The 26731-nt window shown below is 33.7% G+C and overlaps 1 protein-coding gene across 9 annotated transcripts in view; it reads right to left on the minus strand.

Moving 5' to 3' along the window:
- LOC143907763 (uncharacterized) overlaps window positions 1-25198 on the minus strand; it is a 72203-nt gene extending 47005 nt beyond the window's left edge. For 2 of the 9 annotated variants that reach the window (XM_077424714.1, XM_077424722.1), the window contains exons 1-2: window positions 21435-25014; window positions 17251-17468 (exon numbers count right to left, since the gene is read on the minus strand). In XM_077424714.1, coding sequence (XP_077280840.1) covers window positions 17251-17278 — 28 coding nt within the window. In that variant the 5' untranslated portion in view covers window positions 17279-17468; window positions 21435-25014. The other 7 variants (XM_077424719.1, XM_077424716.1, XM_077424721.1 and 4 more) reach the window with 7 other exon arrangements.
- Between the last annotated feature and the right edge of the window lie 1533 nt (window positions 25199-26731).

Here is a 26731-nt window from a genome sequence, read left to right on the forward strand (position 1 = left end):
ACGTGATCGGTGGTGTATCATAAAATACGTCAACTGATACAATCCGCTTTTATTAAATCACCATAATCTGTTTTGTACATTTCTTATGTAGAAGCGATGTATCGCGATGTAAACACGAGTGCTAAAAAAGCAGAGTTTTTTGAAAGAGCAAAAGAGAATTTGTACTGGCTTCCTTAAATGATTCGTTTTCTTTTAATATGAATAAATATTGATTATGAAAAAAATGCTAAACCTTACAGCTTTAAAATTCGACAGCAAAATGACAAAAAGTTATTTCATAGACCACTGGTCTAGGTGGTCGCAGGAGTGACGGATGAGCCACAAGGACGAACGAATGAGTGCTGTAGAAATTGGTCTCACGAGTTCTCTAACCGCACTTTCTACAGAATTCATTTGCAATTTCATATAATCTGACTTCTTGATATATATTCTAGTTAAAATATTGAGAAGTTAAAATAACAGCATAAATAATTTTAAATATGTTTGAAAAATTCAAAGTTTAAAATTCAAATAATTAAAAAAACTTAAAAGGTAATAATTTTTACAGTCAATAGCCAATAATTTTTTAAATAAAATTTACGCAATAACAGTATAAGTCAATAACAGTAAGTCATTTTATATTGCTTTCAACTTCTCAATTAATATAGCTGTATTAATTGGATATTACTTCAGTATTTTACGTGTCTATACAAACTGCTCTAAATTAATTACGTTTGCTAAAAAGGATGCTGTTCCTACATTGAACAACTAAATTAATTAATTTTTCTGTAATAAAAAAGCGAATTAGTAATAATCTTTAGGTAATAAATATATAATTAAAGAAACAAATGTTTTTTTTAATTTAGTAACTGTTTATGTTAAAACTTTAAAAATTATGAAAATGACATTTTGATTTAATTTTAGTAGAAAGAAAAAGAGTGAGAGAGAGATTTGTCAAATTAATTAGTTTTAAATGCATGCAATAAAGCGCAGTAAAGATAGATTAATGGAAAGATAATTGTACCAAGTGTGAAAGTATAATTTAGGTTGGATACGGACGAGAAATAAATAAAAAATTTAAATTTGTAGCGACCATTACATTGAACATCCTATGCAGATGGAATGACATGAAAATATTCTCGGCACGTTTTCGCTGAAGCACCAACGATGGATGGGATATTCTCGATGAAAAAAGTACGAGCGGGAAGGAAGGAAGAGAAGTGAATGTAAAATGTTCATTATAAAGTCTTTAGGGACCAAAAAAATGACAAGAATATAGCCTTGCCTAAATATGCATTGTGCCATGAAGTATAAAATGTAGCTGCGTTTCTGTACACGTATAAGCCATTTAATTATAATTTATGTTTATATGGCGCTATCATTAATATCATTATATTCGAGTGTTCGAGATGTCTATATTCGCAACTGCGATAGTTACGGTTACAACAAAAATTTTTACAGAAAAGTAGTCCTACCCAATATATCGCACCCCGAGAAAAATACTGTCATAACTAAAAAAATTTCGATTTTGAGTTAAACCCATAAAAAGTATGCCTAAAAAATTATCTACGTATTATAATAGTGTTACAATAAGTCTATATGCGAAAATCGCTGCACATCAGGAGAGAAATGTCGTAATTTCTTTAAACCGGTTATGTTGTGGTTTCCTGGATGAAAAGTGTCACATAAGTAAATTGACAAGTCAATCGCAGTAAACTTCTTCAAGAAACAGTATACGTTTCATTATAACAAATGATTCCTGATAGAATAAACAAATAGTTCTGGCCATTAAAGCCAAAATATGCGTCAGTACAAGCTGAGATGCTAGATTCATGCAAATCGGCTAGCGTCTCACCCATATATCCGTAAATGCGGCTTTCTCGGGCGATAAAAATTATTTAAAAATAAAAAAAACAATAATGTTTATTGCCAGAACCCTTCCTAGAACTTATGTAGAACTATAGATCTTTTAAAATCTGACAAATACTGCACCGAAAACTTTCGCAGAGGACAAAGTGATGAGACGCTGCGTAAACCTATAGCGTCTCAGTTTGTACTGACGCGTTTTTTGGCTTTAATGACCAGAACTATTTATTTACTCTATCAGGAACTATAGAACTATTGAAAATAAAGCCATCAGGAATCAGGACTCTCAATAATTAAGCGATTTTCTACGAATTAATATGCCAGCTGCACATACGTTATGCCGAGGATATATTACATGAGAAGAATAAGAGGATTACGTATGAGTTGTCCAGATCGAATCTGTCAACTTTCTAGGTGTACATATACGTAATTGTTTTACAGAGTCGCTTATATGTATATTATCGAACGAAGAACGAACATGCACGAGCTCGAGTGGCGCATGGAGATATATATTCGCTGCTGGCGAATGGATTCCATAATGACATGCCGCGTGGTAAACTAGGACATCTAATTATACTCGAGGGCCCGCCACTCGCGCGAGCAACGTTGAGCCGCCCCTGGAATGATCCTACTTCTCTCCTAGAAACACATGCCGTGGCGAAGTATCCCCATCGTCTCGAGGATCACTGCCAAGCGATAGCGTGCGCTTTCACGTGACGAAAACGAGCGGAAGATCGCCCTTGGCGTGAGATTATCCCCCAGGATATAATATCGGTCCGCGAGAACTCCCGAAAATAAGTCTTTTCTTCTTTTACTTCGACCATTTTCTTGCTAAAATTATCTAATTCTTTTCTTTTTCTTTCCAACTTTATCTTATCTTTAATCATTATGTTTTCCCGCGCGGGCAGCACAGGATTAAGCCAAAAATTTCTGACATCAGCTTTTAAGTGAACAGTAATTAAAAAAAAATTAATTATATTATGGAAAATGGAAAATAATATTGAATTTCGAGCGATAAAGCAGCCACCACACAATATTCTCATTTTGCTCAAATTGCTCATGACGTTAAGTTTATCAATATCGATAAACCTTTAGAAAAGCCTCAATTATGTGCCGATTATACCAAATATATTCATACAACCGCAGTTTTGTGTAAAATATAGCTAATTCTTTTTTAACAAAGACCATGTTTGAAATTATTAGAGATAAGTTTTTAATTTTGAACTTTAAGTACCTATATACTTCGGCAATAAAAATTGAAATTGAAATAAAAATCTTCGTGAATTAAGTTAAAATCCAATTAAAATTAAACATTTATTAAAAAAAAATTTTATTATTTGTTTATACCCATGTGAATTAAGATTTATTCGTTAAAGCTTTTCAATGCATATATACATGCAAATAAAATTAGTAATAATCGTTCTCCTTTTGTGTGTCGTATAATTATATATATACACTTCGTACTTCTCTATAATTTGTAAATAAGGTATCTATACAATTCCGCAGATATTTACACATATAAATTTCGCATGGAGAATGGGAGATTCAAGCGTCGTGCACGTCGGGTAAATGAAACATAACGAACAGGACATACCGCTATTTGAACGACGCCTATCATTCATGCGTATAAGGAAATATAAAAGATTTAGCGAACGTTTCTCAGGGGTAGTTACAAGACAAAATAATTTTTATTAATAGTTGCGTATGTCCCGTATATATCATGGCACGTTTTTGTAAGAGGATATTTTTCTCCGTTTCCGTTTGTCTCCGGGATTTTCTGTATATACACACAGAGAGAACATATTAGCGTACGCGGTGATGTTTCGTTGATTCAATTATAGTTCGCCGCAGAGCGGGATAAAATCTAATTTTCGTAATAACGTTCATCTCTTTCTGATGCTGAACTCACTCTCTGTGACATATCCTGCGCGTTCGTATTCCGGACCATTCTATTCAAAACTATGCGAGCGGCGATAAATTATCTTGAAACGAGCAACAATATTCGCCACATGAGCCATAATTTTGCGCACTTAATGCTATCCAGATACTGACCCCTCCAAGCGGTAAAAGGATCTCGTAGGGATTAATTGTCGCAATACCAACGTTGGTATATACATATATGAGGAGTATGAGTATAAATACTAAATTCACATTATATTAAATTTATATATTCTAACCCTAATTATATATATATATGACGTCTCATGACTTGTATATAACCTTCTAATGACTGATTCTTCGATTTAAAATGTCTGAATATCCGTAGTATATTAAGATTATAAATAATAGAAGAAAAAAAATTCTTTTGCAAATTAAGCTTTAGAAATGCAAACAGATCATAGAATTATATATATTTTGATTTTAATATTTCAAGCTTTTAATTTCTTGTTTAAAAAGATCTAATTAAATATTTACTGTAAATCTCTTTCATATTTTAGCTACATTAAAATTAATACCTAATTCGTTTCCTCATCTTTCTACTTCATGCTAGGTTAACTTCGAATTTGTCTGCAAGTGTTCGAATAAATTCTCGATAATTCCGAACGATCCTGCTCCCAAAATAGCAGCTTAGGCAATGGTTCCCCAAGAGAGTTCTTAAGTTACATTAGTTGGTTGTAGTTCGTGCAAATGGTGCCTATAGATATACTCGGTTTGCGATTCTTCTGTTGTATATGTAGAGAAATTTCTCTATGCTTCTTTCGTTTGCGGTTAATTTAGTACCATGGCACGTATACACGTATCCACATATCACTATCATATCGATCAATTTCGTAACCGTTGTGTTCTCATCTTTAGAAAATTTCAAAAATTAATATACAGATATCTACATATATATATAATATTTCTCTCAAGAATATCAATTATTAAATATAAGAAATAAAATTCGGGTTATTTCTCAATTTTATCTGAGTTTCCCAATTATATTGCAATTGTAAATACAACGAGTTTGATTCTTAAGATTTATTTATAAAATTATAAAATTTAACAATATCATGTATCAAGACAGTTTTCATTTCAGTTCTTCAGCAGAAATGCAACTGTAAATATCTAAATGTGTATTAAACAGAAGAAGAGTGACGTGCTTATATCTCATTGAGTCGGAGCGTAAAGATATATACATAGCGTAAAATACATAGGGATGTGTGATATTTAAGCACGCAGTCATAATTGGGCTGCGACAAAACGAAATTGCGTCCGTGCTGCAATTTTTTCGCAGATTAAACGAAACTGGAGACAATAAAGGCTTTTAGCCTTTCAACTGGTTGTCAGCCGCTTGGAAAATTATGGCGCTTTTTACGATCCATTTTTTACACATTTTTATAAGTCTGCTAGTAACACCGCTTTCAACAAATATCCCGTTTCAAAACTCGAAACAAAATTTTGCTTTTATTTTTATATGCAAGTCTATTTTATAACGTATAATTTATAATTGTATAATAATTTATTAAATATCTTACAGAAGTAAAAAAAAAAATTAATTCGAGATATATTAATAAATAATGTTTTGTAAAAAAATATATCAACTTAGCCTATTAACAATCCAATGCCCACTTAATTTATTCAAGATTTTATTGTGATACACACACACACTTTTGCATACGGAAATAATAAAAATTTTTTTTTTCAAAAATGATTAGTTTCATTTTTATAAAATACTTAAGATATTATGATTATTATTTTTCGTAAGATTTTACTTTTGTAATTGCACAGTATATCATTAAAATGGTGAAAAATGCGTTACGTAACGCTTTATTTTGTGTTCACACAAGCAAATTTGAGAACTTTACACGATTTATAAAAACGCAAAAAAACACGCACTATTGCAACATAAGAAAATTATAGAGGTAATATTATGCGTATTTTGTTTAGTAAACATTTTTTTATAAATCATTACTTGTTCCTAAATAAAGTCTGGATTATATATATATGTATATATATATATATAATAAATAATAATTTTTTAAATATAACAAATATACAACAACAGCGTTTATTCGCGGTAATATTGTAACATTACTGGAGTAAACGTCTGGCTGTAATATCGATTAATTACAATTCAAGCTCGCGAATGTTCGGTTGAACTATTATACCTAATTACTATATTATTTATCTGAGCAAATTATATAATATTGATAATTATGCTGCCTTTTATCAAATTTCAATTATACAAGTTGACGATGCAACGCAGATTAATTAATGAAAACTTACCACTGAATATCGATATCTCCATATTATATACATATATATATTATGTATAAAATTATTTCAACATTATAAAATGTTGAATGTAGAATATCCATTTATATAATTAAAATGTAAAAATTGGAACAGGAGGAGAAAGAGAGAGAGAGAGAGAGAGAGAGAGAGAGAGAGAGAGAGAGAGAAAGAGAAAGAGAAGGGGGGAATGAGAGAAAAAGTTGAATATATATTAATCATAAAATCGATACTAAACTTAAAACATTAAAACACGTTTAATTTGACTTAATTACAAAATCTTTAATGATTAATAGTATCAGATATTTCACGAAAACATTTTAGACAATGTAAAACATGCAATACGTTAAAAATATCTTGTGATAAATGGAAAGAACTAAACTATTATATTTCAGTCGTTATTTTTCAAGTCCATTGTACTTAAAACCAAATACTTTCAACAGTTGACTTTTATAAACTGACAATATGCTATGCATACATTAACATATATCTTCAGCTTGATGTGCTTTTAAAAACGCAACTGTAAAGCCCCATAGTTACAAAAAATTTTCTAAGAGTTACCTGTGGCCTCTTCTCTCGAAAACTGTTTAAAATAATTACCAGGATTATATTTATCAAAATAATAAACAAGATGTTCTACTGTCGGCCAGCTTTACTTTTTGACAATAAATGTTTTGTTTAATTTGGAGTCAATTATTCTTTGGCAAACACAATTTTTATTTTCAAAAGAATATATGTTGATGATAATTATAGTGACAACAATAGTATACTTATAGCAATGACTATTATTATTTTTTTTTATTTAATATCATATCTAATCAAGTATAAAATCAGATATATATAAAATCATAAGTGAAGTATATACGAGTAAGTTCAAATAGTCATATTGCGTTAATGTTCTCCAATTTACAAATGAATTTGTCTGTTTCCATGGCAACATTTTTTGAATATTCAGATTTATCTAATATAATTCAATAAAATATACTATTTGTTTGAGAAACGTATGTATCAAAACTGTGCATGTCAGCAAATGGAAAAATATATGTATAATAAACAGCTTCGTTTTAAAACATAAATCTGATGATAGTCTATTACGAGCCAATATCTCGTAATTCTCGAAATACGGATGAAAGAGCATAATTTTATTTCTGGTATAATTAGTTAATTAGTTTTTGCGGCAAATTTTGAAGTTTGGCATACTTAATTAAAAGAAATTCTTGAAAGTAAATTATAAGTGCCTGATAATCGAACGTGTAGACTCGACACAGGAGATATGCATAAAGATAAAGTTCATGCAGAAAGTAGCTATTTCGAAGTTAAGAATCCGCGATAATCGTATTGTCGAATAATGTTAATATTCATTTTGGACAATTCCAAATCCGTGCTGCGATCACTCCAGGGAAATCCTTGTAGTTCGAGTGCTTAAAAGGGTTTAAGGCCAGAAATGAACCCGAGTAGAATTAGATAGCCGGTGTTATCGTCCGAAAAAGCCGACGATAATAGTCGGAAAACGCGAAGGAACTCGTATATTAAATCAGAAAGTTCTGACACGGCAGACTACTTTCGGCTGCTACGGCCGCAATCACGTTTGCGTAAATGGATTGTCCTGCTCTATTACATTTCGTAATTGAGCACGAAATCGCAATTGTTACTTCACGTATGATAATCTTCGTGAGCAAATTCGCGTATTACGCGAATGGTAAGACAAGAAAGGTGATACGCTACATATGTATTCGACCGATATAAAATATAAAAGTTTACACATTAATTGCTCCCGGATTATATTAAAATGTCTAAATGTCGATTTGCGGGATTCTTCCTCAACCGAAATGGGATATTCAATTCGCGGAATACCGAACGTAAAAACTCATGTTTCAAATCCATTAGACTTTCTGTTTCATTGTAACTGTATCGATCCGCGGTACAAAGCGCAGTTAATCTATACGTTCTATTCCGCTTGTCGACGAAGTTTGCCATTTATCGTAGCCCGGGTTAAATTCAAATGACTTTCTGGGTCACCTTGGACTCGAAAGGACGTTTCGCGACGATCGTCGGCGATAATTTCTTTGCTTCTTTTTTTCTTTTAGTTTTATGCCGCCGTTTTCCTTCATTCCGTCATTGTGCATTAATGCGTTGAAAAACGCACATTGAGTTCGGCTGATCTCATTGCCTGCTTGTTCTTATATTCTTTGTCCTTGTTCCTCATGGTCCGTACTCCTTTCATCGAAATAAGTTTAAGAGGAGAACCTCGAAGTGAGCTTTAAGACGGCTTATTGCGGCGGTCGACATGAAAAGAATCGAGTGTTTCGTGACGAGGCGAGAAGGAACGAAACAAGACAAAAAAGAAATACTGATGCTTTTGTCTACTAATATTTCATGTTTGTGAAGTTTCATCCTTTTAAATTAAACAGACGAAATAAATATATCTCAAATTTTCTACCTAAATATCTTTAGATATTATTTGATTAGTTCTCTAAAATTTTCTTTGACAGGACAAATGCAATAAAAAAAAAACATTGTTAAAAGCATATGAAATAACAAATATGCCTCAGAAGTTAATTAAAATTATTCTTTCGTAATTTTGTGTACAATCCGTATTACACAAAATTAGCATTTCCTATAAAGACGATATTTTTGTATGTCGCCGTAAATTAAAATTTTAACAAAACTCTATAACTGCGTACGTATAGCAGGATTATCAATAATGAGCATTAAAATGAGGCGAATATTGATTAAAACTCTTTGAAAGGCTTTATTTTAAAATAAGATGAAAATATGTGCGAGAAAAAGGAAAAGAGATAAAGAGATAAAGAGAGAAAGAAAGAAAAGAATATTCATGCTGTCGCTAATTCACATCCGTTAGCGCGCCTCTAATTAACATGACCTATTAAATGCTTTCAAGCGTGGATAATACCATCATGTGACATACTCTGCTACATTATCGTTTATATGTATATAGTATATATGTATGTATATTCGATTATTTCCATATTTAAATTATCATTTACAACTAATCCTTCACAAATTGGCTGAACATTTGGGAAATCCTATGTATGTTATTAATTTCGTTTCGTATATACATATATATTATAATTATAGCATACGTTAATATACATATGTTTAATACGTCTAGCGTCTAGCTCTGTTGCATAGGGATGAAAATCCCCGAAAATCACAAGATAATCGAGAAGAAAATCATTTGTAAAAAAAAAAAAAAAAACAAATTAAATGTTTAGAGTAATTTATTTTTTTATAAAATTTGGTTAAAAAAAAAAAAAAAAAAAAAAAAAAAATTAGACGAAAAGTAGTTAAGAAAACTCCCATTTTTAACACACTCGAGACTAATTGTTATTTTAGCATTGTATACTTCTCTCGTACTTGTTTTCATGTTACATAATTTTAATCTTTAATACAACATTCAATTTTAATAAAGTAAGCAATTTTGTATTAAAATTACAGTCTACTTATTTGTGTGCAATATTCAAGTTCTAATTTATATGTATATTACCATATTAGAGTTATTAGAATTAATATTTATGTATTTACAGTATATGAAGATATGTATTTCGTTCGAAAATTTTGCAGTAAATGTTAGTAATTAGTCAAATTAATTCCTTCGTATTTGGTTAGTCTTGATTCTATGCGTTTTCTCTCTCTCTCTCTCTCTCTCTCTCTCTCTCTCTCTCTCTCTCTCTCTCAAAGAAATGGGGAAACCATTCGTCTGTCTATCTGTCTGTACTATATTGCGTTATCCTTCTTTCGTTCTAAATCAAATTTGCGTCGACATTGAATTTTTCTGCCATAACGCATCCATCAAACTACCTGCTTATTTGCTATCTTATTCGCCATCAGATCCAATGAAAAGATATACCTTCAGCAGATTTCATTCTGCTGTTTCGCTGACATTTCTTCCTACGATTGAGAAGAAGGATGAAAGAAAGAAGAACACCAATGAGAGAGACAGAGGAGGGAAAGGAATATTAAGCGAAAAGTGATGCGAATGAGAATGAGAAAGGAAAGAGGAGCGACGTAAAAGAATTGTACTGGCCAAGCAAAGATCTTTGCGGAGCAGAGGAGAGCAGAAGAGAGACAGGGGTGTCCTGGTGTATTTTTAACGTGGCTTATCTGGCCGAAGAACGAGCAACTAAACAACATACGAGGGGAGAAAGGGGCTGATTTAAAAGCCTCAGTGACTCTCAATTTGCACATCGTACCTAGCAAAACCAAACAAGCTAACAAGTACACCAATATCAAGCATTTTAGGCAGCATTTTCGATATTTATATGTGTCTTATAAATTTGCAACGCTACATAGCTGTTATTGCAAAATATTTCAATATTTGAAATATTCTTTTACGCCGCCGCAATTACTCTCGCAAACTGCGGCGAGCTAGAAGCGAGATCGGTCGATCGTTTAAAATTCCAGCGATGCGCGGCTGCTAAAAATAATATTGACACATAGTATAGCGCTAATAGCGCTAATATGCTTTTCGGTTATAACATTTTAATTCGACAGATGATGCGCGCGGCTCGAGTTTCTGTTTTAGTTTCAACTTCGGGCTATATACGATCGCGGATCTCGGTTCGAGTTGACTCACTGTTAGGTGATTTCGGGAGGGGATCCTATTTGCTATTCGTGTATAACTATCTATTACTATCCGTTACCCGACAAACTATGTAAATTCGACTATGCTGTAATAATTTTTTTTATCTGCACCAAAAATTACGTTTTATACATACGCGACCTATGGCGCTGATAATAAAAATAAAACTTGTCAGTTGAAAAAGTTTCCATAATTCTCAATCTCTTTCGAGAAGTGAATTAATGCGATGCGTTTCATATCGCAATCGTTTCTTATTTTAACGTATTTCACAATCTCGACTTCTCATGTAACTTTTATATGCACATATTTTTGCACTTTTGCAATATACACGAATATTTCCCATTCCTAATAAATTTTGATTAACATTACATAATAGGACAAAATTTCAAATTAATTTTACGAATATATAATAATATAATATATAGAAATGCTTTTGAAAATAACTTTAACAGCAATTTTTTAACAACATACAAATAATAATCTAATTTATCTATGTTTGATTCTAGATACATGAATATACATTTATTTATAAATAAATAGCTTTCAGTTTGCAGCACTCATTGCATCTGAAGTTAACGTGATTAATAGATTGCTGCATCTCCAGCAACGTATATTACATTTTATACAGTATTCCAAATATTGCGACGTCAATAAAACGAATGCAAATGATGGAGTAAGCTCCATCGTGAACCTTAATTATAATTGTGGCAACACGCAGTTGACAAACAATCAAAATTTTGGTTCTAAAATTCCAGAGAGAATTCCTATCCGATTTTGATTCACAGCGACAAATGTAACATGATTTTCTTATGCCGTGATTTAACAATTAACTATTATTTTAAAAAAGAATACAAAAAGTTTCAAATTCGATAACTTTTCACTTTTAAATTACAATAAGTATAAATACTTTGTATAATATCGTTATATCAGTACAAATACTATTATAATTTAAAATCACTTTCAAGTTACACAATAAGTATAAATACTATATTATGTTCTAGACATAGACTATTGAAAATCCTCACAAATTAGTTCGAGAAATTAAAGTAAATTAAACGAACGGCTTTTAGTTCTTATGATCATTCTTAACATTAAATATGCTTTCTTGACAATTATTCATAAGCATTATGATAAAATTAATATTATCAGAATTTTATTACTATAAATTTGAATTATATTTTTCAACCTATATGCTTGTGTATTTTATAGTGTCGAGAGTTTTTACGCGTATAATAAGAGGCCGACGTTCCTCTATGAGAAATATTAATCGAAAATTGTAACGCGGTAATTAAGTCGCAAAGTTTGACAACTTTAAATAACTTCGTGGTATTTTATAGAAATTTCCAATAGAGGGAGATATATATATATATATATATATATATATATGCAATTAAAATATCCTTTATCGAAAAAAAATCTGGAAATGTTAAATAAATATTTGGAATAAGAGAATTCAAAATAATATTAAAAATTCCTATTTTATTATTTCATAATTCTCACACAAAAAAGAAAGAGAGAAAGAAACAGAAAGTCAAATAAAGTGGTTGGTCCAAATGTGGCCCCCAGCTTTATATGCTCTACTTGGTTCTTCTTTTGAAAGCATTCGTCGTCCACATAAATGATTAACTTATGCACAAAAATATGATCGATAAATTTAATGCAACGAAATCGGATACAAAATATATTCTAGATAATAACGATATTCAATCGTTAATCCTCGAAAATTGGTTCACCAAGTGGTGACATTCAACTCGAACAATGTATATGTGTTAGAATTGCATAACATATCATCGTATTTGACAATTCTTAAGTTTTAACATTTTTCTATTCTATTGTTTTCTTGGAATTCTCTTCCAAAGTAGCTTTTGATATATTCGGCAACTTCATGTACAGACGAAAAAGAAGTTCCCTCGGTCTATTATCAACGAATTTCACGCCTCGTCGAATCCTCTGCAATTTCGCTGCCGTATGCCTGTCGACGAAGAAGACATTTCGGTTTCCTTTTAACGATCCGATGCACCTGAAGCCGCTTAGTTCACTTCCTTTATCAGATTTCCTAACTCACTTCTTTCCGCTGATAAAGCTGAGACGAGTTTGATTCCTGTTGCGAACAAGATCTTGATCGCAATTTCTTGCCGGATATTTTCAACAATTAAATCTAAATCTTTCGTTATATTATTTTACCTGTATTATACTACCTATACGACTAAATGATGTATCATAAGAGAATTATAATACGGGATATATTGAAGAGAACATACGGATATCAAAAGAGAATTATCTCATCATAGAAGTTAATCGTACAAACGTGCAGACGGATGAAAAGAGGCACTTGAGTACGTACTTCTGTCTGTAAGATCATTGGAAAATGAAGTAAGAATTCAAATGCACATTTTCATAAAGGAGAGACTGTTATAATGATAGGTATACTAAAAAAGTTTCACTTGTGAAAGTATATATTTCAGAATATCATTCAGCGTGATTCAATACTCTGGATTTGCAAGTAAACGAACATGCAAAGATAAAAATAAGCTTGTTTTAAAATATAATTTTTTAATACTGCAATAAAAAATAAGATGTTTAAAAGCAAGCTTATACAAGTGCTATTATTGAAAAACACTTATCGCAAATGTGCAAATCGGCGATTGTCAAAAGATCGAAAATTGTATTTTAAAGATTTTCCCCTAATTGAGATGTCGAATTCCAAACATCAAATCAATGAAGAGGAGAACTTAGCACAGTTTCAATATTCTCCAAAATTTTCTGACTTTGAGCTATATATGCTAGAACATTTTACGGAAGTGCTGACTCCGCTGTTAATTTATTCCCAGACAGCTGACTGCATCGACTGATATGATCGATGAGCACGATGAAAGAAAGCTCATGAATACGGTGTAGAGAATTATCGAGAAACGATTTTAATACTGTAATAACATTATTCTATCACGAATTTCATCAACCAATACTGATTGGACCATTCCAATGGTATATAACCACGTATTCGATATATCTTCTTTTTTTCATATCGTAATAATATTCTGTAATTGTTTTGATAATATTACGCCATTGCTTTTTTTTAATTAAACAAAACGTACCCGTAGCTGCATTTACGCAAAACATATATTTATCAATTTTTATTTCCTACCGTTAATGATTTTTCTATAAAATTTCACGTGGTTCACGGTATTACAATTCCAAATTCAATTTTTAATTCGTGTAAACATGGAGATAAACATTTCAGGCACTTTTTCTTCCTATCAGATAAAAACGACTAACTGCGTCTTTGCTCGAGCAATAAGTACTGGGATAAGTTTTCAGTTTGTTCCTATAACTTTATAGATTTCATAAGTAGATTACATACCCTATTTGTGATTCTGCGATCAATAGACAGAATAAACATGACCTGGATGAGACCGGAAAATTTCAGACTATAATCCAACTGTTGAAGACAATAAGAGTAACGTTCTGTAACATTCTATTTTTTCCTTGGTATATATAAATTTATCGAATTCACTGGAGCACGCGGATAGAATGTGCGATAATTTATTGACATCCGCTGTTAGTCTGATATAAAAACGTTATTGCACATATAATTGGTTTCGTGTTCAGTGAATTTTATTTATAAATAAAATGATGTACGCTCAATATTTACATGTACTTTAGCACTGTCGGAAGTTTAAAAAAGAGGATTAAAATTCTGATAGCAATATTAGCTTCAATCGTGACCTAATGTTTCTTTAATGAAAACATTTTTCACGATACAAATCCAATTTTTTAATTGCGTATAAATTAGAGGTATTAATTTTCATGTCATAATGAAAATGCGTAATAAAAGTTTTTCAAAACTTTTAGCTTAACTGTGCTTATATCAATTATATTAAAATGCTCATTGTTAAATGTATTGCTTTATTTGAAAATAAAGGTACTTTTTGTTATATATAGAAAAATTCAATTTAGTATTATATGAATTAATTCGTATGTACAAATATTATAAATTTCGGAATTTTTTGCAAAAAATATAACTTGAAAGATATTTTCAAATACAATAATAAGACTGCGACACAATTAGAAAAGTATTAGCAAGATAAGAAATTTACACATGTTCAAATTATTTATTAAATACTTTTTGTGATTATATATATATATATATATATATATATATATATATATTATTCGTTTATAAAAAACAAATAAACAAATGATCGATTTCAATAGTCTGAACAAGCGTAAATATATCAATTTTTTAAATATATGCGCATGTACATGTGAATATTAAATTTTAAGACTATATATATAGTAATCCATACGTGGCGCGTAATAGAAATTGTTTTTCGGTAATTTGTATGCAGAATTTGTCCGCAAACGCGTTTGCCATGAGCGGGTTGCCGATTTGCATAGAACGGATATTCGCAAGCGTTCGTGCTTGGGGGGCGTCGAATTTGCAAATCTCTCCACGCTCCGAACTTCAGATCCGAAAGGAGCTTTTTGCTCTGTCACACACACAATTCCACAGGTTACCTCTCGCCAGTTTCGCAGAGTCATAGTCGGTGTCGTTTGACGATCGATACTTGAGGGGGAGACAAATGGAACGTAGATGAACACGCAAGCCCGCGTATGGAGAAAAGCTACTGCTCTCTGCTCGCGGGAACGCAAAGAAATCAGTATTCGTGAAGGCATCCGCGACGGAATTTCGGTATCGTGTAGGAGACACATTTACCTCTCCGTTTGTTTCTAAATTCTTTAAATCGTCGAGACGTCAACGTGTTCGCGTAGAATTCGGGCGATGATTGATCACTGATATATCAGATCAATGATCAGATTGTCTCGGAGATATCTGAAGAATGCGAATCAAGTGCGGACTTTACGCTTGTATCGCGTAACATCGCGAATATTGACAAGAACTTTAATCAGCAGAGCTGACGCTTTTCTTTTAGATATCAATTGATAATTTCACTTTTATTTACTGAAAGGGAGGTAGCTTAACGGCTGTTTCGGTAGATCCGCATTAGAGTCATTATCACTGTAGATCCACGTCAATCGTTACGGCAAGCAGCAGCGACAAGAGGGTAAATACTAAATACCAAAGTTCAAGGGGAGATCGCATCGGAGCAAGAAAGGGTCTTAGTGCCTCCCCACGAGAAAAGTTGTAGGGCAAGTGAATAAAGGCGAAAAGGAACAAATGACGGATAGAGAAAGCCGTAGGCATGTCTATCGAGTCAATGCATGGCAACCACTAGAAGAACAATGAGTCCTAAATATCGCCGACTCCGCCCCGACGTTGATCGCTAGTCGTCCGCATTCCTTTCCCCTTTCCCCTGACATTTTCCGCTGACAATTCCGCAGTTTGCGGCACGATTGAGGCAGATCATTTCTTCAGCGTTACGATAGCGATTTGAGAATATCGACACGCCGAGCCGTGCACAGAAAAATATCATTTTTAAAGAATTTCGAACATCCTTCTAGAATAGATCCAGGATGTTGCATCGGTTGAAAGAGCGACAAGCTTTAGAGTCAAGAGTTATTTTGCCACAAATTGTGGTAACATCAACGTTTATTCAAATAGAAGCACCGACGTTTCATTTTTACACTGTGGATTTTACCATATGCGGTTTCTCTTTGCCCGTCAAAATACGTGGTCGTACTTTCTGAGTGAGCAAATACGCGGATTTCTCGTTATTTTGTAAGACTTATAGATATGCTTTACAATTCTTTGAGAATGTTGATTAACGCGATGTCTGTTTGAGACTCGGTTGCAAATTTATTTTGATTCAAAGGATTCGAAAGTGCCTGTCTTCTTCACTTTTCGGTGTGCTTGAGCACCGAAAGTTATCAATAAGAAAGACTCCTCCTCTTGTTGCCGTATAATTAAACACGGCGTACGATGACGAAACATCCTCTTTTGTTTCATTAGCTACGTTAGTCACGGAATGGAATCGGGAACAGGGGCGATAGAAGATAAACAAGTGAATCGACCAATATTGCCCCAGTAACATACTTGTTCTTACTATTACAGTGATTTTATCTTGCTGTACTCCTCTCCTCTCTCTCTCTCTCTCTCTCTCTCTCTCTCTCTCTCTCTCTCTCTGTATGTATATTTCTAATTAAAACTTTTTTAACAAGAGTTTTAACCAAGTAAATTGCACTTGGAAGCATAATTATTATAAACATAATAAAAGATTTGAACTAAATCCTTTGTAAAATATTATGTTATAATTTTCTTATAAGAATCCTTATTAGGAATCCTAGTTTTGTAACAATCAATTCAAAATTTTATCAAAATTGTCACTCTAAAATTTTTTTCGATGTATAAGTATAACCCATGGATGTTATAATAATTATAATAATCAACAGTAATAACATAACTTTAGTCATTATTTTTCTAGAATTTATCTCATTATTTTTGTACAGCTTTGCATGATGGAGTAGTGTACCTTGTGTAAGAAAATAAAATTTTCAACCGTAGAGAAATGTTAAAGTTAACCCATGATATCAAAAAAATTTTGCCTACAATTTATGAAACGTATATAAAAATTGTAATATTCTGCAGATGAGCAGAAACGCGTTCAACGCGACGTATTCCGTCATACCTTGTTTCGTGGATGTGGCAGTCGGCATCGATGTGAGCTGCGACGGGATGCCGGCTCTATCAGTGGCAGTGATAGCCCACGGCCGAGTCTCGTGCCTCTTCGTGGACCTCGTCGTCGTCGTCGTCGTCTTCAGGACGAGCCACTAGCCTGGTAGTCATCTCCACCACAACGACGGCCAGTCGGTCATCGTCCAACGACCAAGATACGTATTATACGCTCTAAAGACACAAAAAAATTTTCCGTCAAAACATATAAGTGCAATGTTAGTGACTAAAAAATGTATATTAATTTACATCCTGACAGACTGCTTAACACAAACATGAGAATTATATGGTTATATTTAGAATTTATGTCAACTCTATTTTCTTCAGAAACTGTACGAAAGTTCATACAAGTGAGCGCGCGCGCAAGTCGTTACTGTAATATTTACATATAAAAACGCGGCTATACGATTATCTGTGTGGCTATAACTTCCTTCTTATGGACAACTTGATTGAGATATTGCCTATCTACAGTAGAGAATTGGTCGACCGATGTGAAAACTTACAGATGTTACATTGACTGTTTAAAAAACTGCTTTATAGAGCAATTTCATGCATTTAAAAGTTTATTCAAGCCTTATTGCATTTTTTCATAATAAAAAACATTACTTTTACAAAGTTGAATAATTTATTTACATATGCAAAAGAATTTTTATCGCTGCAAACTTAAATCCCTACGGCGAATACAAAGCACGTTCTTTTAATTAAGAATGGATTACACGCGAGATTAACACCTATTTAATAAATATAAAATAGATAACAATTTATTTTATTGTGCTAAACTTTAAGTTCAACGCTTACAATAGCGAAAATCGTCGATGGTCGTGAAAAGGTTTTTACCGAGTCGGGGAACAAAAGTTTGTTTTACTAGTGCTTGAAGCGTTAAACCTTATAATGAAAATTTCTTGTTCGCTTATGAAGTTAGAATCAACTTTTTTACTATCCACAGAACTAAAATGGCCGTTCACAATATGCTCGACTCGCATCTGTTTAGTAAAACATTTTAAACATTTTTTTTTATAAAGAAAAAGAAAAGCGGATATTTATAATAAGCGTTTAAACTTTATTATTGTTTAAATATCAAATAAGATAGCTTTAGTTTTAAACGTATAATTAAAATAATACATACACTTTCTCTATTTTACATTAAATACAATGTTTTTTTTTATTAATTTCAGGATTAATAACATCTTTTGTAATAATTTTTTGAAATAATTGTGAAATTAAACAATATGAAACGTACGTTGCCTTCTTTTATTATATACGCGATTACTGATGCTCATGTGTCAACGTGCGATTGTCGTTATCTCTCCTTTTTTAATTCAAAACATTAACATGGAATACATGTCTATTATAAAGATTTAATCCTACGGAATAGATGTGATGGCTCAGTAACCTCGAATGGTGGCACGGCAGGAATGGCATCGAAAATTTTCGTGTCGCGGCAGAAATTGCATTCCTCCCTCCTCTCGCATCTGTGATCTTCTACGGCCATTTCAATTTCGCGGGTATTCCCTGTTCCGGGAGATACGATCGATTGACGCGTCATAGAAAAATAGCAGCATGCGATTCACAAATTTTCCCGTTTGTGCCTATGCACGTTCCACATTTTATGACTGCGCTATTCAAGGCGTAACTACATCGAACTAAAATTCGTCCGTAATTTTAGAGACGAAAATGAGAAAACAGTTTACCTCTACGATGTAGGGATTAAAGATTAGAACTAAAATCTTGGATATACAAAAATGATTTAGATAATATTTCATCTCTTATGGTATTAACGATTTCCATCGAAAACTCAATTCTTAATTATATATGTAATGTAATTATATATCTGTAATAAATTAGCTTATATAAATAATCTTTATATGTTTTACATGTTATGCATTGAAAAGCAACTATTATTTATATTATTTTTTCCTTCGTGCGTAGTCTCTTCTTGAGAGATTTTTTATACTCTCCGTATAACATCATTATAACGATCGATCGATATAGAGTAAAACGTGCAACTATATGTCATGCATTTGCATAACGGAGTTTAATAGAACTAACGCATCGTGCTCCGTATTATAGATATTACAAATTGATATACTTGATGGATGTGTATCTATGTTCACAGTGACAAAATGATGGTGTATAATGGCGCTGTCACAAATATTAAAACTCGTCTATGACTTCATAAATCGGTGATTAAGTGTACATACAGGCGACAGTATGAAACCTGAATTCCATCGTGTCAACTGACGTGAAAAACTTTCCAAGTGGAAATTGATATTCAATCATGTATCAACGATATTTTTAAAAAGCATTTTCCGACAGTGACTTTTTTAAAGTCCGCTTGCGCTTGAAGATCGCGAGATTAGAAAGGGAAAAAAATAAAGAGTATAAATTATTCGATCAATTTTAAGAAAACTGAGAAAAGAAGCAAATGATTACAAAGTTTTTGTGAAAGAAAATGATTTCTTTCACAAAAACTGTGTAATCATTTATGCTTAATTTTGTTTCTATTTGTCAATATTAATTATTTTGAGCATTATTTAAATATTAAATACATTTCTGTCCTGTTCAATTAAACTTAAATGAAAAATTAGATTTGGCGATCTGTTTATCGATGCTTGATTGTCTAAAATCTTTCAATTTTTGATGCTGATTCTGTAATTGATGTTTTCTAATTTATTCTCTAGTAGCTATGATCAAAAAACATATATAAGTCTTCTATATCGTATATATGTATATATATTTTTTTTACTTTGTTTCCTATTTATTTATTTTTTATTCGTTATTTGGTCAATTTGTTGAAATTGGCGTGTGCACAATTTCTCTCTCTCTCTCTCTCTCTCTCTCTCTCTCTCTCTCTCTCTCTCTCTCTCTCTCTCTCATATTGATCTTCTGGCCAATTACTCAGTTATACTAGTAAGCGAGATGTCATTATATCGGATGTGTTTCACGCAATATGTCTCACGCATTTCGTTAGTAAGATCTAGACGGAGACATAGATGTTCGGAATAGCGTGAAAGCTATCGAGAGGACGCGGTTCTATCAAATAATTATCGTTTGTCCTTCCATAGAGTAAGTCACCATATTGTTTCCTTTGATACGATAAAATGATTAACGTTATTAGATAGAATTATGTCATCCATGAAAAACCTAATTAAAAATCTGAATGTTAATTATCGGTGCATTAAAAAGTCATTAGAATTCTCAAATATTTGTGTTGCTAAAAAAAAAATTTATCTTCTTTGATGTGACAGAATTTAAATAAGTTGATGATAGATATATGTCAATTATCTCGATATAATGAAATTAAAAAAGAATAGACAAATATTTTAACTATAATAAATTCTTCGATTCCGCAATAAATATTCCAATAATCTGTTTCCAATAAGTTTGAAAGTAGACCGATATCGACGTACTTTTAAATAGGCGTAAAAAGATTTATTTAGCAAAAAATGTATTAGTATTATAAAAATAATTTTTTTTACAAGATAGAGAAATTAGTTCCACGAATTTGCCATTAAAAGCAAATGAAGGAAATATTGCCGGTAATACATTAGAGAGAAGACCATTGTTTGTTATCTTTCATCAGTTATTTTTAGTAAAAGATAAAAACAGTTATTTTAAAACACCATCCCATCGGGATGACTAGATAGCTCGGAATATGAGCTTATTGCACGGTTATTGGATAAAAATGAGTCGGAGCTCGATCGAAAGAAAAATCCAGGGAACTGCTTTAAGATAGAACTGCGCGGCGTACCATATACTATTTATTGTGAAGGGAAGTTTTGGGTGTGTAAAAAATTTAGATCTCTGAAAATAAATCTCATTTAGCCGTTATTGCAAATATTAGATGTCTATATTTCTTCTCTCATTTTGTGATAACATTACTTTACTAAATAAAGCTTTTGCCATAATAAAAGTAAAATTAAAAAAAAAAATTAGATAATTTCGTCCACTTTACTTGAAAGTAGTACCAAATTTATTAACAAAGAATATTCTACGTATATAATAAAAATCAGACTAGACAAATTATTTGTCTACTTGCGTATAGCAAAGTGAATTTCAAATAAAATTCATTGTGAAATAATTATAGGATATATTTTGTGGATAGTATTTTCTTTATCAGTTTTTCAAACTAAGACGCACCTTTTGCTATTCCTCACGATGCTTTGCCGAATTGTTTCATCCTTCGACGGTACCGTTTGATACCGATTCGCACAGTTAATCTTGCACGATCCGGTACGATGTTCGCAAGCACCTGATGGCACGAGACGTAGACAATTGAAGCGATTTGAAGAGACACTCAGCCGCAGGTACCACCGCACGAAAGGTACCTTTGAGTTCCCCGTATTTTTTCCTTTTCCACACAATCGCACACACACGCACACACCAGCCAGCCTCGTCCTTCAGGAAACGGTACCGTGCCAGGGACACAAGGTTGTACCGCCCACGGTACCGGATCTTTTCGAGGCTCTACTGCCGCAAATTTCTTTCCACGTTGCTGGGGTCACGTACATGCCACAAAAAGTATCAGGGAACGACGTCGATTCGAAATAATCTCCTGCGACGACATTAGCAAGAGGCGCGGGTCTTCCTTCGAATCGTGTCTCGAGGACATTGATATTCCGCGAGTGACGTTAACGATACGCGGTAATTTTCTTCGCCGAAGTCATGTCGCGAACGTAATCTCTCGTAATACGTAACTTAAACAGAAGTACGACGACGTTGCGTCCGGCACCATTGGACGCATGCCGAGATTCCCCTTGGAGACGGTTAAGTCAACAGATTCAAGCCTCGCGATCGACCGACTCCGCTAGCCTCGCGGGTATCCATATCCCCGCAATCTCTCGTCATTCCGTCCTTCTCTTCGATCTCTCTTCGACCTCGGGACGTTCTTCTTCTAGTTTTCCGTCGAGTTCGCCGGACCCGCGGTATCAGAATCATGCTTCCATCCTCCGCGCGTGTTTGTCGGTTTATTATTTCGTTTATTATTTCCCTTCCTCCTCGGACACTCGGCGAGCGACTTGAACGAGTCCTAAGATCAGCTCTTGGGACACATCATTTGTCGGGGACGAATGTATGCCTCTCATGCTTTGGATGTCAGTTACGAGTCTTTGAATGTTTGCAGCGAAATATCAATACTCTTGACAACGGAACGAGCGAAACTGGAAGAGAGGTCGGAGCTGAAAGCAGAATCTTCCCGTTTGATCGCGCTCAATACTTATTGTCACTTCGAAATCACTTTGTGGTTCACGCCGTCTTGCAACACTTTATTTTCACTCAATATTTTTATTTTATGTCATCACCTTTGTTTCCGAAAACAAGAGAAAATATCAGGATAAAACGTTAGAAAAACTTTTTTTTTCCAAGATTCATCTTTACTTATTTAATCAACATTTTATCATTGAAAAAATAAATTAGAGGAACAATAAAAGAAAAGCAATGTAATATGTTGAAAAAAAGATGTGAGAAAAATAAAGAGAAAAAATAAGTACGTGCCGATTGATTTTACCATTGCAGCATTGCAAATAATGTTTTATTATTCGATGGCATTAAAAAGTACTCTGAGGAATCTCTTCGCCCATTACAGCTCGAAAATTTCTAATAAATTTCCTAGTTTTCTTTTCTTTATTGCAGCAACTCTGCAACGAGCTACGGTCCATGCCATGAATTACTGATGCGTTTGCATATCGACGTGCGCGAAACGCTAAAACGAAATGTGTATTTTTGGAAGCGCCTGCTATGCAGGGCAATGCTTGCAGAACTCTACACAATGGAATACTTAAGTATATGAGTCACCGCATAGCACTTCGTAAAAATACTACAACTAACCAAATTTCTATTGTACTTCCCGTGATGTATCTTTATTCTCGCGTTTCCATTTCGCGAAATATATCTAACGTTTAGCTCAGTTGTCTGTATAAGATAAACATCCCTCACGCGTAAATAATTAACGGATCAATAATTGATATTCTCTTATATACGTAATATGATTCTATATAATATACACACATTCCGCGAGTTAAGAATAGAATTACGTGTAGATTGTCTTCCTCTATATATTAGACTCGTAATAACAGCGAAATTAGAGTCAATTCGGTTTTTAACAACAGAAATATGCGGATATTCTTCTACGATGTGAAAATTTGCATTTTGACGTTGAATCTGAAAAGCTGGTGAAAGCAACTGTCACGGTTTCTGCATAACGAACTAACAGCTGGCGAAACCTTTCTATCAGTTCCGGCTGTCGGGTTGAAAATAAATATCCGCATTTCGACGGATGAAAAGAGGGGTGTCCGAAAGAGAAAAAGATCGACGGATATGTAAAGATGTGAATGCCTGATTGAATTATTTTACAATACAGCTATTTGTACGGATTATCACGACGTGTATATCCTACGGTGATGCGCACTCACGCGTATACATGTATTGATATGAATTACTACAATAAAACGATGAAGTGCGCATATTAATCACGAATAATTTTTTCACTGAAATTCTCTCACGTATAATCCCTCATTTCTACAACATCCTATAAAAACGTAAAAAAAACTTAGATTTTTTAAGTATATTCTTAATATTTCGTAATATATGGCGTTTAATAAAGGGAAGGAAGTGGGGACATTATTCATAATTTGCATTCTTTTTTCTCTTGTTTTCTATCTTAATGTTAGTGATTTATATTCATTTAAGTTAACCCGTAATTCTTTTCTCCTCTTCGCTCTTTCTGTATTTTCCTCGACCATTACTGTTCGCAAATTTCGTGATCAACGTTCAGTCGTGGATTCTTTCTTCTAGATATCACGCGAAGAAATATAAGTAGATCTTCTATTTTCTCGCTCTATATTCTTCGCCACATCGCTTCCCTTTCGGTGATATCCGCAATCTTCGCGACTCTTATAAAGAAAACCCATAGCCTTTTTCCAATTAAAAAAATTTTTTTTTGCGAAACAAGATTATTAACGTTGCACTTTATAAGATATTCGCACCTCGCTCTATATCTCTGTGGAAAAAACACAAATATGCCATTTTCACTTAAGATTCTCCGATCTTATAGATATTGCCCCTCTCTCTCTCTCTCTCTCTCTCTCTCTCTCTCTCTCTCTCTCTCTCTCTCTCTTCTTCTTCTTCTTCTTCTTCTTCCTTCTCCCCCCCTCTGCCCTATCTTTGCTTCTTTCGTCTTCTTTTAAATATCACCTCCCTTTCCACCCTACTTTTTTGCGCGTGTCTTTTACTTTCAAATATTACTCCCGCTCTAAATCTTACTCACTAGCCTCTTCTTGCAACCCTTCGTTATCACTTTCGATCTGTGCTTTTCGTTTCGTTATCTCAATATCATTCGCACGCATAAAAAAAAGCACGGAAAAGCCCCTCAGGTTTCTGCCCACCGTCTCCTCTAGCTCCCTTTCTTCCGCGATTATCACCACCCCCGTCGTCGCGTCACCCAACACGGGTTTTATTTGCCGGCGGACGTGCCTGCCGTCCTCGCGGCGACGAGCGAGGCCGAGATGGAGACAGACAGCAGAGGAGAGGTGAGGCGAAGCAAGGCGGGGCGAGGTGAGGCGAGAAAGAAACGCGCACACGCGTACCTACACTTACATATTCGACAAGAACAGAGAGGGAGAGAAAAAGAGATATAATATGTATGTGTACGTGTGTGTGTGTGTGTGTGTATATGTGTGTATACAAGAGAGAGATTGAGAGAAGAGAGAGATTCACTCGCAGGAAATGTGCTTACGGCACGAAGTCGCGCGCTCCACTGAGCTATCAGCGGGCATGCGTCCGCGTATAGTAACCGGTAGCCCGCTACGAGCTTTCCCTGTCGTTTTTCCAACCCCCGCGCGTCTTCACGGCGGCGCGGCCACCTCTTCCGAGAGCGGCCGCCGCCACCGCCACCACCGTCACCGTCACCATCGCCGCACCACCTCCAACCTCCAACCCGGCAGCCAGCAGCACCACCACCCGCCGATCGCCCCCGCGCGCGGCGCGCTTCGAACCCGTTTTCTCGCGCCCGCCGGAGCGTGCGCAGCACGCGTTCACCTGCGTGCGGGATGCAACAGATGCACCGGACACAAATCCCCGTGACCCGGGGTGCGGTGCATGTATGCACAGTTATACGGAACAGTCGCGCACGTACAGACCCATTACACAATCGAACGTAACGAAGAATAGAACAAAAAAAAAGGATAAAAGAGAAACGGGGGACGTATATCGATTTATCGTGTTGGGTTATCTTTAGAAGATAGCGAACCGTTAGAAAATCGCTCCCTCGTCTCGTTCGTATTGTTGTGCGTTAGAATAACTTTGTTTCTGTCTTGGGGGATAACAGCTCTCGTAACAGCTAGCGCAGCTGAACGTATGTACAACCTTTATGCTTTATCTTTCACATGTGTGACATGCAGAAAGTTCTTTAATATATTTGAAATTATTACGACATAAATTCACAAAGGTATAATACGATATAAATTAAAATTCATTAGAGTGCATTGATTTCTCGTGTACTTTAGACGATGCATAATTATACAATTTATTGTAGTAAATACTAAATAATATTGCGCCACACACACAAGCGTCATTATTTATTAAATATAACTTGTTCCTCAATATAACGATTTTGTTACCGAAAATCCTTATTGTGTGATGACCAGATAATGTTTCATAAATAATAAGGTCTTTGTCATAGTAACGTATTACTTATTGCAACAAATTGTATATAATTGCGAATTATAAATAAATAAATCATATATACATGGAATGCGTCGATTTCATTAGTTTTTCATTATATACCTCTTTAGATATAAACCTTAAACGGTAAAAAACAAATTACGAAAGGAAGAACTTTATATCATTATATATTATATCTATGCATATATGTATTTTCCGATCGTGTACACTGAACAATTTCTCATTGACACACATCTTGTTAAGCTTCTTACTCTTTGGAAAATCGATGATGTGAGATGCAACAGTTGCGACGTCGTAATTTAGATGCATTGATTATAAGGTCATAATACACCGATGTAATCTACCTATAAATGGTTATAGTAAAGAAACAACACATAATACATGATGCATAATACAACCCTCTCTTAAGAACTAGGCCAACTAAAAGAGTATCCGCTTCTACGTTACGCCTCGTATATATCAAGACAATGTTTTGTATAATAGCTACAATATAAGGACTGGCAAATCTTAATATAATTTTATTCCTCATTATATGTTGGTCCAAAATTCTGTTTTCACCTTTTTCCTATACAGCCTTCATTGAATAAAGAAAAAAGTAATAAACCAATTTTTCAAAACTTGGCATTGAAGACTTTTAAATCAATTAAATATATTTTCTTTGCACTTTAACATATAATTTGACTTCTCTTGAAGTCACAATTTATCGTTTTGTTCAAGAAAAGTCATTTGGCTAAAGAATCTGGCATTAAAAAATGATT

This window comes from Temnothorax americanus, unplaced genomic scaffold, assembly GCF_048541705.1.
Source record: "Temnothorax americanus isolate GAGA-0224 unplaced genomic scaffold, ASM4854170v1 Scaffold9, whole genome shotgun sequence".
NCBI lineage: Eukaryota > Metazoa > Arthropoda > Insecta > Hymenoptera > Formicidae > Temnothorax > Temnothorax americanus.